General features: G+C 33.4%; 1 protein-coding gene and 1 pseudogene across 2 annotated transcripts; one reads left to right on the plus strand and one right to left on the minus strand.

The window, feature by feature from the left end:
• The first annotated feature begins 10,114 nt into the window (after positions 1 to 10,114).
• On the plus strand, positions 10,115 to 12,605 carry LOC112728522 (universal stress protein PHOS32). Of its 2 annotated transcripts, none has more exons than XM_025778687.2 (4): positions 10,115 to 10,477; positions 10,834 to 10,937; positions 11,595 to 11,716; positions 12,213 to 12,605. In XM_025778687.2, exons 1-4 carry the CDS (start codon positions 10,291 to 10,293, stop codon positions 12,298 to 12,300), a joined length of 501 nt encoding a protein of 166 aa, XP_025634472.1. In that variant the 5' UTR covers positions 10,115 to 10,290; the 3' UTR covers positions 12,301 to 12,605. The 2 variants fall into 2 exon arrangements, with proteins under 2 accessions (XP_025634472.1, XP_025634473.1); XM_025778688.2 differs by having other exon boundaries at positions 10,118 to 10,477; positions 10,843 to 10,937.
• A 1,021-nt stretch (positions 12,606 to 13,626) lies between these two features.
• LOC112730649 (hydroxyisourate hydrolase-like) lies at positions 13,627 to 15,766 on the minus strand (annotated as a pseudogene).
• Positions 15,767 to 16,051: the final 285 nt, after the last annotated feature.

Below are 16,051 nucleotides of genomic sequence, written 5' to 3' on the forward strand. Positions count from 1 at the left end.
GGTGATCTTTAATCGGTCTAACATTGAAGAAGGTAGACTTAAAATCATGAAAAGAATCTTCAAAAAGGCCAAAGATTCTATGCCTCTGTTGGGCCCTAAAAGACATGTAACCCTTCTTAGCCTTCCCCTAGCTAGAAGGGTTCGTGAGCAAGAAGAGATAAAGGAAGACGTTCACTGAAAGCGGCAGTTCGAGGTACTCGCAAACCATCTCAAAGCACCGAATAGAGGCCCAACTATTCGGATGAAGTTGCGACGGAGCGACGTCGCAGCGACTCAGTAAACTCATAACAAAGGGAGAAAAGGGTAAACGAAGCCCCAAAGTCGTGAACATAGGCTCGTAAACCCACAGCCAATCGACAACTCGTGGAGAAGCCAGATTCTTGTGGCAGACACGCTCCTGACCAGCAGGGACATAGACCTGGTCATGGTTGTCAAACTCACGAGTTAACTCGTAAACTCGTACGAGTTTACGAGTTTAGGTAGTGGAATCGAGTTGACTCGGACATAAACTTGTTTCTGGGTAGACTCGGGTTGACTCGGCTAGACTCGGATAAAATCGTGCAAACTCGCGAGTTTGCTAGCAAGTCAGCGAGTTTAATTTCGTTGCCCATTTTCGCCAAAACGGCGTTGTTTTGGCCCAGAAAAAAAAACACCCTACAGAAGCGGCTAACCTAAACCCACACCCACTAATGAAGGAGTGAACTAAAGTTCGAAACCCTAGTGACTCCCTCAACCAAACCCTTACGGCCAGCCTCACTTGTCACACCCTCCACTATCTAACGGCGGCGTTGTCTGCGCCGCCACGCAGAGGCCGGACGCCAGAGTCCAGACGGACCCCTCGCCTTCTCACCTCCCCTCGCCTCATCCCTCGTCCCCCACCGCTCACCCACGCAGCGTCGCAGAGCCCAGTGAAGGACCACCACGCAGAGTCGCATTCTCGTAGAGCCCACCAGGCCACCACCACGCAGAGTCGCACAGCGCCAGAGCCCACCACCAGTCCACCACGCCGTTTGCCTCCCCTCCCCTGTTTTGCCCTTGTCGGCCTTGTTCTGTTTTTCTTCACTGAAGCACTGCCAATCTTCTTCAAGTGATAAAGTCTGCCCATCTCCAAGGTAATTTTGTTAAACTAATTCAAATGCTAATAATTTTGGTTGCAATTATTCAATTCTGCAAATTTATTAAGGCCCTGATCTGCGTTTGATCTGTTGAAAAAAAAATTAATGTGTGAAAAAAAACTGATGCTGCTTGCCTGCTTCTGTAATATGTACTTCATGCTTCATGCTTCAATCATGGTTAAAATGTGTGGATAGTGCTTCTGTTATATATTTTTTTTCTTTTGTTTTCTGCTTCTATTATGTAGTTATGTTTAGTCTTTAGTTTACTGAAATTCTGAAGTCTGAATTAGTGAATTGAAACTCTCAAGTCTGAATTGTTAGTTAGTGTTACTGACTTACTATGTTAGTTTAATTGAAAGTCTGAAGTCTGAATTGTTAGTTTAAATGAAAATGTATCTGTTGTGTGATAAAGTGAGTATTGGAGTATTGGTGGTTGACTCTGGTTGCCATTGTTTTAATTTGTTTGTGCTTGATCATATTGATGACCTCAAAGGGGGTTCATATGACAATGAGAATGGACTTTTGGGTTAACTCATAACTGGGTGGTATAATATTTCGAATCACAAATGTATTGCTTGCTGTACTGCATTTGGAGTGATGATTATTGATTAAGTCTTATGATGCTGAAAATTTTTCATCTTTTAAACATTATTGTTGTAAGTGTAGCTGAAACTAGTGTTAGTTATGAATTAAGTTAGTGGATAATCTGAATCTGAATTTAGTTAGTGGATAATCTGAATCTGAATTTGTTGTTTGGGTTGTTGATTTTTAGGGATAAAAATACAAAATGTCTGAGAATGTTGGTTCAGGGATAGGGTCTTCGCTTCCTAGTATTCCTAGACCTACACCTGCTGTTTCTAGGAGATGAACATGTGAATGATGATGAAGATTTTGTTGACCGTGTTGAACCTGAGGCTAAAAGAAATGATGTTTCTGATGAAGATGGTGAAGATGATGATGTTGATGCCATGGAAGATGAAGATATTGGAGGATTTGAGTTTTAGAGTTTATTAGAAATTTAATTGTTGCTTTGTTGTTTTCTTTTGTGTTTTGGTTATGTCTTATGAACCTTTGATTGTGTAATTGTGTGTTTTATGTTGAACTAGATAAATACTTGTGAAGGATTTAAATGTGTGATCCAAAGTACTTGTTGTAACTTGTAATTTTAGTATTAGGTTAATTTATTATGTGTTTTGATGTTGAAATTGTTAGGTTTGAATGTCTATATCTGAGTAAATATATATATATATATATATATATATATATATATTTTTTTTTTTAAAAAATGTATAACAGGTAAACTCGTACGAGTCTACGAGTCGATTCTACGAGTCGAGTCTAGGTCAGCTCCACGAGTTTACCTAGACTCGCGAGTTTGACAACCTTGGACCTGGTAAAACGCCTCCTTGGGACCACCTCCACATAAGAGCCCGGATTGTCGTAGCTTCTGGAGCCCCTCCTTGGTCATCTTAGAAGGAGTATCCTTCACATCGGAGGAGACCCAAGCATAATGGTCGATGAAGTCAGCCAAAGGGCGCTGGGCCTGACTCGAGGAAGCGACACGATCGTCCATAGCTACAACGGGGGCACCACTTAGTCAACACGGAAAGTCAGGAACCCTCAAAACGAGAAAGCGAAAGAAAAACTATGAACCTCTCCCTATCCCCCCGGCATACTAACTTAGAAAAACCCAGAAACATGAACAAAAATCCAGGAAAACCCAGAAACATGAACAAAATCTAGAAAAACCCAGAAACGCGAAACCAGTGGCACCCCCTCTAGAAAGAAAGGAAGACCCAAACATACACGAAGCAAATGCACAAAAGATAAGGAGAAATAACCAAAAAGAAAGGGGCTATGAGAGCTTACCAGGAGAAGCAGGACTTGCAAAGTTGGAACAGGGAGCAAGAATGCTTGAAACAGCAGCGGTGACAGGAACAAGGAGCAGCAGCAGCGTGAGAAGAAAGGGAGAAAGGAAAAGGAAAAGAGTAAAGAGAAGAAGGGGTTACGAAATAAAAATAATAAAAGGAGAGAGTAACCGCCAAGGAAGAACGCCAAAAGACAGGGGCACGTTCGACATTTCGCCCAAAATTTCAAATCAATGAAATGATGGGCATTTAATGCCCAGGCGCTAAAACCAAGAAAGCAACACGAAAACCGAAGCCACCAAGCGCGCGAGAAACAAAACGCCACCAACGAGCTACCGAGAAAGGAAGAAAGCTTACCATTCCAGCAAAAAGGCAAACGCGCCCAACCATGAGCCCCAAACCTCGAGGCTGGCGCGTTGGGGGCACTGTTACGGGCTGTCAACCCAGCCCAGGAAGTCGCCGGGTCGGGGCACCGCCCCGCCCAGACCCAAGAAGCTACGACCGGTCCCCACGGGTCGGTCAGCCACGCCCGACCCAGAGGGAGATCAACTCACCGGGCTAAATGCGCCACCACCCGGGTCGGAACCCTTAGGATCGGCACCCCGAGTACCGGCTCCAAGTATGGACGACCCGCACACGTGGAGGATGACAGTTTTACTCCTCAACCAATGGGCTAGGCCCCTATTAGGCCCACCCAGCACAGCATATAAAAGGGGGAGGATAGCTCTCCCCCCAACGTACGTCACATCCTTACCTAACTCTGCCACCCCTAGTACGGACTCTGACTTGATCGTCGGAGTGTCCTTGCAGGTGGCCACCCCCCGCTCCGTCCGCCCTCTGACGTTGCCAGCCTTCGCTCCGCGCACGCTCGGAACCTCCCTCACTCTCTCAGTCACCACCTACCGACAACCCGTGGACCCCAAGTAACGAACAGTATATAATTAGGATAAACTTCAACAAAAATTTGTATATAATTTAATTTGTTCATTATTTCTATAGGATATTTTCTTTTTGTTATATTTCTATTGTATATTTAAGTAATTATGCAATAAAAAGTACAAATATTTAAAAATTGACCCTAAAATTAATTAATTAATGAGTCAAATAATGCTTATCAATTAGAAAATTAAACAATGCTTAAGTAATAGATGAACTATATTACTTATATACAAAAGATAATCAATTACTAATTCCACTGTTCGTAATCAATTTAAATTAGTTGCGTGATTAATATATAATTTATTCATCCAATTTTTTTTATGTGCACATAATATTTTTAATAATAATTAAGTATATAATAATTTTTTTTATGCTGATAGAGATAATAATTAATATGCTTTTAACATATCACAGTTATTTATTTATATTTTTAGTAATAAGTATATAATTTTTTTATCCATCTTTCATGTATATGTGTCCTTAGATTAGCTTCAAAAAAAGCTATGGATATGTTATACACTTATACCTTTGGCGCAATAAGAGCCAACAGTTTCAGCTTTCGCCATTGCCCATTGGTTTACCTAATAATGTTCCCATATATTCAGCCAACTAGCCAATTCAATCATCAAGAGCAATAATTGTTCATAAATTAGTTCCAAGAACTTAAACCAATTTTGTCATTGTTTTATTTATTTTTGTTACTTAAAGATCCCAATTTAATGAGACACGATAATATAACAAAAATCCGCGTGCCCAAGAAAACATACAAGATAAAGATGCATGAGACTGTTTGTGACGATTTTTATCTTTATCTTCTTTTACTTTTTGCATATTATTAAGCAATAATTAAAGCTTCATATATTATTGATTTATTCATTATATTATTCAGCCATGATTCTTGTGCAACGTAACCAACGTATAAATAAGAAAAAGAACTTCCATTTTTTTCTTTTCAACAGCTAATTTTGGCGTAATATAAACCTTTTCTTCAAATATATTTTCAACTAATAATCATATTAAATTTATACTGTTTAAAATAATTATAATAAATAATAAAATTTTTAACGACAAGATGCATAATTGGATGATTTTGTAAACAGATTTATACGAAATTATTATTAATTAATTTTATTTTTCCAATAAAAATTGTAACACCCTATCACACAAAATCTTACGCTCAAATTGTAAAGAAAAAATGGTAAGATATTACGACCTCTAAAAAAAAATTATAAGTACATAAATATAATTAAAAGAAATCATATCTAAAAATCTTGAAGAATTAACTAAAAAAAATAAAAACGATAAACAAAAAATAAAGTCACATTCACATAAAAAATAATATATTAATAACTCATATACATTTAATTTTATATATATTATTACTATAATTATATTATTATTATTATTATTATTATCATTACTATTGCTAGTATTATTATTATTATTATTATTATTATTCATAAAGTACGGAAACAAAAAGCGGTTTGGATTATGCATCAAGTTACATATATATTATTTACTATCATTATGCACTACGTTGTATTATCGTAAGGCATATATACTATAAAGAAGCGAAGGCGGTTTACTAATTATATATATATATATATTATATATATATATAGCGTATGCGAGAGGAAAAAAAGAAAGAAAATGGCGAGAGAGAAGAGCGTGACGGAGAGAGAACGTAAATTCTTCCGAACTTTTGGCTTTAATTTTTTGCGATCCGTAATTTCAATAAAAATCTAATCCGGTAAAAATATTTGTATCATTCTTTTCTACACGTTGGTATCATTTTTGATCGGTAGAAGTTGATAGTAACGTAATTTTTCTACTCCTTGAGTTCGGCCAACGGAAGTTTTAAGAGGCACAGACGATTTTGGACGTTTTTTTCTTCGATAGCTCGGACAGAAAGCTTCTTCAGAACTTTGAATATTTTGATTCCGTACGAAGGTATGGTTTTGATTTCTCGTAGTTAATGTTTAATGTCACGTGAAAACTTAGGCTAGAAGACCTTAAGATAGGAACTGAACTGAATGTGTGGTTTAGCTATTGTTAATAATTTGTTGTTGAAGTTGGTTGGTTTTGGGAAAAGATTTAATATTGGTATTTGTTTGATTTTGAAATAATTTGTTATTAGAAACGATTTGAATGACTGAGAGGTGTTTTGTTTGGTAGTTTGAACCCTTAAAGTGTGGCAGGAATTCGAGTTTTAGAGGAGATACTGCCAAAATTTCTATAAGGATTGAAGTTTTGATTTGAAGTGTTATTTTAAAAAGGAAAGATTATTATGTGGCTTGTGTATTTGAGACTATTTGTTGACCCTCTGTCGCAAGATGTGACTGGGCACTTTAACTCCCCGGATTCCCCATGGGCATGCATATATATATGAATATTGAATATTATATTTGAGCTTGGAGTTTGACTCCATGGAATATTATTGAGCTTGGGGATGCGCGCACAGAGGGACTGTCCAATGGTTAACTACTAGGGTATGTCGGGTTGGCTGTATAACCGATAGATGAGACTCATCAGCCATAGGACAGACATATAATAATTTGTTTGCTTTGTTTGAGTGTGCATTGTTTTAGTTTGCTTAACTGTTTAATTCTGCTTATCTGCTACTTGTTCTACTTGCTATAAATGCTTCTCTATCTGTGTTTTCCTTACTTAAATTGTATGTGTATGTTTTCTAAGAAATCCCTCTTGACGGAGGTGTGGGGGCGGGGGGGGGGGGGGGGGGTTGTTCCACCGGAGTCTCGGAGAATTGGAGGGATCAGAAAGTGAAGTGTTAAGTTAAAGTTAGATTTAGAACTTTAATACCTTAGATAACTTACCTAATTTTTGGTTTAGTTTATTTTCCTTAAGTTTGATTCTGAGTGTCGAAGTTCTAGGACTGCTTCTGGCTCTCCCGGGACCTTTTATATTAACTATGCGGGCACTTTTACCATATTGAGAATCTCTGGTTCTCATTTCATACTATGTTGTTGTTTTTCAGATGCAGGTCGAGAGGCGTCTCGTTAGGCGTCTAGCTCCTGAAGCGAAGTGGTTATTGGACTATCTTGTTGTATAGTGATGTATATATATGTACTTAACTTTCTCTCCGCATAACTTATTCTTTTTTATCCTCTTAGAGGTTTATGGAGAGACAGAATTTTGTTTATGTAAGCAAGGTAACTCGTTTCTTGAGCTGTTGCGCTTTTATTTCGCGATTTTTATTTCCTCTATTCTTTAAGGCTCCTAATATATTATAATCTTTCTGCTATTATATGTACACATTTTATTTTAAAGGTCGTAATATTACACCACTTTTATTTTATGACTTAAACGTAAGGCTTAAGGTGGTAGGGTGTTACAAAAATAATTTTTTATACAACAAAAAAAACTAATAATTTGTATACTCATAAAAAGAACACTTTTACTTATTATATGATATTTAACATATATACATATTTTTCAGTAATAATAAAATAATCTCTTTTAGATAAAGTTATATATCAATTATTTTATCACATGAAATGAAAATACATAATTGTCCACATACAATTCATAACAACTCAGAAATGATAATACCTGCCCGGTATGTACCCTTACATTTCCCTTTAAAGACGAAATAATTTTGCTCAGTCGTTTTCAGGCGTACCTTTTTATTCCAATAATATAAAAAAGATAAAGTAATACTGAATTATTTTTAAGAAGATAAGCACCGCTTTGTTTATATATATATATATATATACACACCATTTAATTATATATTATTAGCTCCTTATGCAAATTTAGTTGGTATTAAACTTGCTTAATTTAACCATCATCGAAAGGTCAGCTCAAAACTTAATTTAAAGAGAGTAAATATTGTATGTATTCATATTCATAGAAAAGTAACTATATATCGTACCCATAAAAATACAATTTACATTTCATAGATAGCGGTTGTTCAAGACCAAAAAAAAAAAAAGATAGCGGTTGTTAATTCATTCTATAATGGTGTCAGTGACCTTTTTATGACTTACGTATAGTCATTTTTATTTTTATTAGCCTTACTTACATAATAAATTAATAATACATATGAACGGTGAAAATTCAAGTCCATTTAAATTTAACGTAGAATGATAATTAAAAATAGTTAAGTAATTTAATTAATTTGATTAAATTTTATTTAACGTTTTTAATTATTAATTTTACATAATTATACTTAAATTTTCACTTGTATATATATGATGATTAAATCTTTATTATAGGTCTGTTTTTTCAATTTTTAAATTTTCGTAAAAATTGAATTTTATTTATAAAATAACTTCTGAATTAAATAACGTAACATTATTACTTTCAGTAAATCAGTATGAGTATTCTAATCATAGGACATAGGATGAATAGAGTTCCTTTCCAAACACAAACTCTTGTTTCTGTCACAAAAATTGCAAGTCTTTCGTGTAGCTCTTTGGTGAAGTTCGTAATGCTAATAGTTCAAGAATACATATCTCGTCGGAATATTTTTCGGTCATTCATCTGATAAAATTAATATTAAAGCAATTTCTTACATTCAGAATTACCATGTGCTAACAACAGTTAAGAATTTTTAGCATTTTAGTACTATTTCTAGAGTCTTAGATAAATTCGAAATACCATAAATCGAGTATATTATGAGTCACAGTCAGGCCACTTTTTAAATGTATTGGATGGCATATCAGAAGGTCTATTGTACTTCATAACACTCAAATGGGGACAATATTTCTTAATAACAGCAAGGACATTTTTAGAAATGTCCAGTTCGTTTTACAGAAAAAAATTTTCAATAATTTTTTTTTAAATTTATCGGAAATGAAACAATTCTGAGAAAGACACTATTTCTAGTTGATGTAATCGAGAATGTTCTCATTGAGTTTACGCTGAATTTAATGATATATCGTGACATCTTACGTTTAAATTTTATTATGAAAAATTGAAGTTAATTACTAAATTGAAGTTATTTAAATTTCATTACAATTCATATGAAAAAAATCTCTATAGTTAAAAAACATTTACAACATATTCATTATTTTTTACCCAACAAATTGAGAAAATCAAAGAATCCTTTGCTATTTAAAAATTAAATATATTCAAGTAAGGAGTATACTATAATTTTTTCTTTTTGATAGATTAAGTAAGGACAAAAATATTGTTAAAAAATTAAAATGATAAAAATGCTCTACAATATTTTAAAAAATTTGATAAAAATAATAAAAAAAAAATTATAAACATTTGTGTATATATTTAAAAAGCTTACAGAATTCAAAAAATACACTTATTTAACATTCACTAAATTTTAAAAATAAAATATTTTATTTTTTTAATTATGTCTATAAAAAATGAAAAATTCTAAGTGACTATCAATTTTTTATAATTTTAGTAATTATATATATTAAATTATCATTGATGTATATAAATTTTAAAAAATATGGGTGTAAATTATATTGATTAATATGTGTAAATTTTTGGTAAATATAGATAAATTATATATTTTTTGTGTACAAATACTTGTAAATATGAATGCAAACTATTGTTATCAAATGTTAGTCTAAAATTATGTGTATAAATTCTATAAAATATAGATACAAATTATATTAATTCATGTGTGTAAATTTTGATAAATATAATTACAAATTATATGTTAGTATAAATTATTATTGACAAAATAATGACAAAAGATAATAAATTTTAATAATCTTTTATCATTTTTTATAAAAAAATATATTAAAAACGATCTATAAAACGTTTCTTAATTGAGAATATATATATAATCAATTATATTAAATGCATATTGAAATAAGTCACTAAAATTAGAATAGAATATACATTAAAATATTATTTATACATTAAAATTAATTTCTATATATTTATGTACAAATATATACTAAATATATATGATTAGAATATATATTAGTATATATACTAGGTGTATACTAAAAAATCAAATATATATGTGTTAAAAATATATTAAAATCAACGGTAAAATATACCGTTGGAATATATATTTGTATACATACTAAGTGTATCTTGTAGACATGACTAATATCTGACTTATACTAGTGTATATCTATTATAGTTAAAAATTAATGCGTATTTACAAAGTTGAAATATATATTTATATATAAATACATTAAAAATAACAAATTTATTTTGACGTATAAATAATATTTTTTATGTAAAAATATTTTTGGTAATTTAGTAAAAAAAGGCGCACGTAATAATTAGGAACACGTAATCTGTTCCAGTCCAGGAGCTTCGATTGATTTCCCTATATATATTCCGACTTGTAAGAAATGAAGTCAAACCAAACAAAACACAAGAAAGAGAGAAAAATTTGACAGAATCAATTTCCGGATCCATCATCCATGGCTACCACCTCATCTGATGAGAAGCAAGTGATGATTGTGGCAGTTGATGACAGTGAGCACAGCAGCTACGCTCTCCAATGGACTCTCGATCACTTCTTCACGACTCTCCCCAATCCTATCTTCAAACTTGTCCTCCTTCATGCCAAGCCTTCTGCTACCTCTGCCGTTGGCCTTGCCGGCCCCGGTTGGTACCTTCACCTTCACCTTCGTCGTCGTCGTCTTCGTCATCGTTATTCATATATCATGTTTCATGCATTTTGTTCTAAATTAATGAATTTTGCAAATTTTGATGTTTTTGTATTAAGAATTTAATTTTGATGCACTGATTAAAACAGTTTTGTATGTGTACTCTAATTGACTAATTGCAAGGACGGTTTGTGATTTGACGATTGTGTAAAGCGTTTTATACTGTGAATGCATCGAAATTATACTCTTAGATTAATGGTTTTTAGTTTTGGATTTACGATTTTGATTCATGAGATGTTTTGGTTTGAGAATTTTGGTGTTGATGTTGAAAATTGTTGTGATGCGTGGGCTTAGCGTATGCAGGAGCTGCTGAGGTTCTTCCCATTGTGGACTCTGACTTGAGGAAGATTGCTGCCAGAGTTGTTGACAATGCCAAGCAGATTTGCTCCAAGAGATCCGTAAGTATTCCATCTCGTTTATTTGTTGTGATTGATATGTTAGATCGATAAGGATTATGTTTTTATAAAATGTTAGTGGCATATGTCCTGATTTTACACTAGTATAATTTTATCCCAACTTTATAAGATGTTTGTATGTATATGTTAGTGTGGTAAATACTTTATAGGAGAGGATAGAGAAGATGAAGGGAAGATTCTAACAATTATCTGATTAGTTAATGTTTCTCTGTGACAACAAAATTTGTTGGTACTTAAACTTATCAATGGTGCTACTTATGATTTGATAGGGTTATAACATGTTAGGGTTTAGGATGAAATATTAGAAGGGATTTAGATGTTAAAATATTATGAACATAAATAGGATTTATAGTAGAGCATTACCTTTACTTGCTCTGGTATTCATTTATTCAGTGAAAAGAAGTTAAATCCAACATATGGTTATGAAATTATGTCAATTCTTGTTGTTACTTTGCACGGATTTTCATAAAAGTTTATGTGCATCTTTGGTCTGCTGTGCAAGTGAATTCATTTGAAATTGGTTTTCCATATGATGCCATACCATTTTACATCAATTTTGTTGATTCAACACATCATATGTTAGTTATGAAACCTGTAGAATAATTATTTGGTAACTATGTGTTTTTTTTTTGGTATCAGGTAACTGATGTGATTACAGAAGTGGTCGAAGGTGATCCTAGAAATGTTCTTTGTGATGCTGTGGAGAAGTACCATGCTTCAATACTAGTTGTGGGAAGTCATGGTTATGGTGCTATAAAAAGGTATAGTTTCATTTACATCCTGAATTGAATCTTGCATTTTCAAGATGAACCAAAAAAACATCATCGTCACTATAGTTTCTGAGATAATGTAATTTTATTAGAGACTTCATCACAAAATTTCAACCTAAAGAGACTGGATCGAAAAGGTGTATTACAAAGTACAAACTATTGAACTATAACATTTGAAGGTGCATTTTGTTCATTACCATTTTTTACTAGCCAAGTCTGTCCTCATTATTAGAAGAAAGTGGACAAATTAGAACTCCCACACTATACGTGTACATATTTTTATATCAAAAAACTAATTTGTAACCCTCTTTCTAAATTTTAAGGGACGACTTTGTCCTGTTTTTTATCAGGAATAAGAAGAGTAAGGGTTATATATATATATATATATATAATTTTCAATGAAATAATGTGTGCTATTACAAGAAGAGACAATTTGACTTCAAAATTTCCTGATTCATTATGTTTGGCACTATCTTTGATTTTGCAGGGCAGTTTTAGGTAGTGTAAGTGACTATTGTGCTCATCATGCTCACTGCACTGTGATGATTGTGAAGAGGCCAAAGACCAAACACTGATCTATACATTGGCTACACTGCATCTATATATACTACAGCAATAAACACAATCCTTTCAGCAAAAGGAGGAAAAAAAGAAAAAAGAAGAAACAAAGAACCTATGTTCTTGGAAAATTCACAACTATGTTATTGATCTGATACAATTTGACATTATAGTTTATATTATGTTAAGCTGCAGTTTACTTTCAAAGTTGGAAACATAAAGAACAATATTGGATTGCTTCCCTTTTACCCTCTGTCATCATGTACATGAGAAATTATTACTGGATTAATGAATCTGAAGTTATTGTTCTCTGTGTTAATAATTATTGAAAGCAAATATTTTAGGGTTTAGGGTTTAAAAAGTGACTTTTTAAACTTCTGATAGAAACTATTGTTTATTAAGACTAAACATTATGATAAACTAAAGCACATATTCAACATAATATGGATTTTTCTCTTTTTTTAAAGAAAGAGTGGTGCCCCATATTAAAAAAAAGGTATGAATAACTCTCCACTATTGAAGGGATGATAATAGTTTCGTATTTGCTGAGAGTTTTAGACGTTTGGATATATAAAACCTTTCCGTTTGTGATTCTTGAAGTTGATACTTTTTCTTTCGTTACAAGGAAGGGGCATAGGTGCATAGCACTAGGTGCTACCTGTGGACTGCACACAAGTTTTTCAATTAGAAAAGGTGGCTCTAGCTTTTTTGGTGAGCTGAGAATCGTAAAATATTAAAATGAAAAAAATTTTCATTGGCTGAATTTTGTTAGAGATATGAATGGTTATAAACTTATAATCAATGAATATGACACCTGAAATTGATGGAATTAAAAATTATAACATGTTGTTATTGGATGATAAACCAATATATAAAAATCTCAAATGAAATAATTTAAATAGAAACTTTTCTAATCATACCAAGAATAAAGAAAATTTATCATTTGTCAAAAAAAAAAAAAAAACATTTATATTGTAAAATGTTTAGGGATCATGTTAAATTATATATGATTACATGCATATGAGTTGTAAACTCTTAGACTCTCTACTTAATTAAACATTTAAAAAATTTAATTATACAATTATATCCTAAACTTTAAACTTATAAAAAAAATGTTATATGTATTACTTTTATGCATCTCTCTTGTACACCTTCAACTTTAATATTAAAACTGATTGATAAAAAGTGAGAAAATATATTAAAAAAAAAGAAATCTGTCTTTTATATTATAAAAGAAAGGTGTGTATATAAAATAATACAAATATTATTTATGCATAAGAAAAAACAGAGAAAAATTATGTAGGAACTAAGAAGGGAAAAGGAAAAGAAGAGGGAGGGGGGGGGGATTATTTGTTTTGGGAAATTCATATCTATTTGTGAAATCTAAGCATAGCTGCATGAGTAGATGAAACTCCTATATATGTAAACAAGTTAAAAGTGCCTATTGAAACAAATGGCCAACGGAAACAGAGGATGGATCTTTCTCTAGTTCTATGGCTCCAACAACAGAGGTCTTTCCACCCTTCAAGAAATTCCCATACCATTCTGCCGAGAGTTTTGGGTACCTCTTCAGCTTTGGATCATCCCTATCAACATAGTATAGGCCAAAACTCGCATTATACCCATCCAACAACTCAAATACATCCATGAAAGACCATCCAAAGTATCCCTTTATGTTTGATCCATCTCTGAGAAGAAAAATTTAGGATCACATGAGAAAAATACAAACACACAAAGCAATCATGTTTTCCTTTTATGAGGGTCTAATTTATTAGCACTATGAGCCTTCTAGAATCGATCTATTCTGGTTCGAACTGAATCGGCTACTTTAAGGTAACTCATTAGCCAAAAATCAGTTTTCACATGTTATGTAACCAAAATTTCATAAGCTTTATCTTTAACTTTTTAAATAAGCTAAACAGAGTAGTAACTCAAGAAAAAATAAGCTCTCATTTTTTTTTCAAACCACAAAAAACTAGCAACTGCATTACCTTATGGAATCAAGCACAGCACCAATATATCCATGCAAGTATTCCACCCTTGTCACATCTTGAAGTGATGAATTCCTTTGTGTCCGTTGACCTAACAAAACAAGCCATTTGTCACACTACTTTACCAATGGCACAATGCATTATAATGATTCACATTCACCCCTGTTGCTGAAATAATATATGAAAGAGAGAGAGAGACCATTTTCATAAATGAATATGGGAGGATTGCCATAAAGGGTCTTCATGATATTCAGCTCTTCGCGTAAAGTCCATGGTGTGACAGGGTACTGAACAAAGGTAATGCCGTGTGGTTATGCAACTAAGAAATCTAAATAAGTGAACCAATAAGTGTGGAGGAATAACTACAGCAAGTTTTAACTTCAAATTTACCTCTTCATTCGAAAACAAGGCCTGTGCAACTGCCAAAACCAGGAAAGAAGGTTAGTTATTTAAACTTGCTACCCCCAATTACTAAGGAAGGAGTGGCAGTTGCTTGTGTGAACAAATGGAAATTATTGGAGGGTAAGGTGCTAAATGATATGGAAATTAAATTTGTTGGAAATTGTTAGGATCCGTGACAAGAGACGAGAAAATTCTATATTTCAAAATGATAGTTGTAAATATGTGTGGAATGCAATTAGTACAGCATGCTTATATGACCATGTCCAATCTTATACGAGATCCATTATCCTTAAACATAGTGAAACACATACAGGTTAGCTGTGCAGCCATGTCTGCGCCATAGTCTCGCAGATTCCTCTTCAGCGCAACAGAATTGTCTGTGACATTCAAGTTGTTGTAAAATATCATGCCTATAAAGTCACATGAACCCTTCAACTGTGCAGATTCGCGGTCCGAGAAGGTTGGAATTCTGGCACCTGCATTAGTCTTCATGGAAATGGGATAGTCTCCATGCACCAAGGGTCCCAAAATCCTGCAGAATAAATTAAAAATCAATGAGTCTACGGTGTAAAGAGAAAAACCAAATAATATAAGGAGAACATGAGAGTAGAACAACTAGTTGAAGGTCTATAACTTACCAACCAATAAAAAAATCACGGGCTCTTTGAGTGGCTGCCCGGTCTTCATCTGTATCATTTGCAGGAATTAAACCGGATGAACAGACAGCAATGCCAATAAACCCATGTTGCTTGTCCTGCAATATAACTTCACCTCTATATATAGAATCATGAACATTCTTTGCCCCAACAAAGGTTTCTATATGTGGAAGAATAATCTAAATTCAATATAAAAAGACTATGAACTTCAATTAAGAGTTGGTATAAGTAACTAAGTCAAAGCTTTTTCCTTTGCAGCAAGTAATTCCTATATACCTTGTACTTTCTTCTATACAATCTCACTGCTGAAGAACGTGATAGCAAAATATGATGAACTGCCAAGTAAGGCTCAGTTGTGGAGTCACCCCTACTGCTGTTATATTTCTGGCAAAATGGGGGCGAACATCGTGTAGGTGGGGTTGTTCCTTGATCATAACCACCTATGGTGAACACTCATTTACTTGAGTTTGAACTTCTCGTTCCTCGGCGATAGATGTCAAAGTCCCTAGCTTGGGACAATCCTTCATTTGGTGTGGTCCCTTGCACACGAAGCATCCTCCTTTGGGCACGAAAGCCTTCTTTTTTTCTTCGTACTCTTTATTTGAAGAGTATTTTCCTTCCTTCTTGGTTGAAAAACTCTTCCCCTTGTCTCCCCCACCTTTAGCAGAACTAGGCTTGGAGGAAGACTTGGGTTTAGAGTCTCCCCTATGATACTCGGT

Source organism: Arachis hypogaea, chromosome 12 (genome assembly GCF_003086295.3).
Source record: "Arachis hypogaea cultivar Tifrunner chromosome 12, arahy.Tifrunner.gnm2.J5K5, whole genome shotgun sequence".
NCBI classification, from domain to species: Eukaryota; Viridiplantae; Streptophyta; class Magnoliopsida; order Fabales; family Fabaceae; genus Arachis; species Arachis hypogaea.

Coding starts and splice junctions, on each gene's coding strand:
- LOC112728522 (XM_025778687.2), top strand. CDS start 10,291: ATGGCTACCACCTCATCTGATGAGAAGCAAGTGATGATTGTGGCAGTT. Junction 10,478..10,833: donor CGTTGGCCTTGCCGGCCCCG/GTTGGTACCTTC, acceptor GCGTGGGCTTAG/CGTATGCAGGAGCTGCTGAG. Junction 10,938..11,594: donor AGATTTGCTCCAAGAGATCC/GTAAGTATTCCA, acceptor TTTTGGTATCAG/GTAACTGATGTGATTACAGA.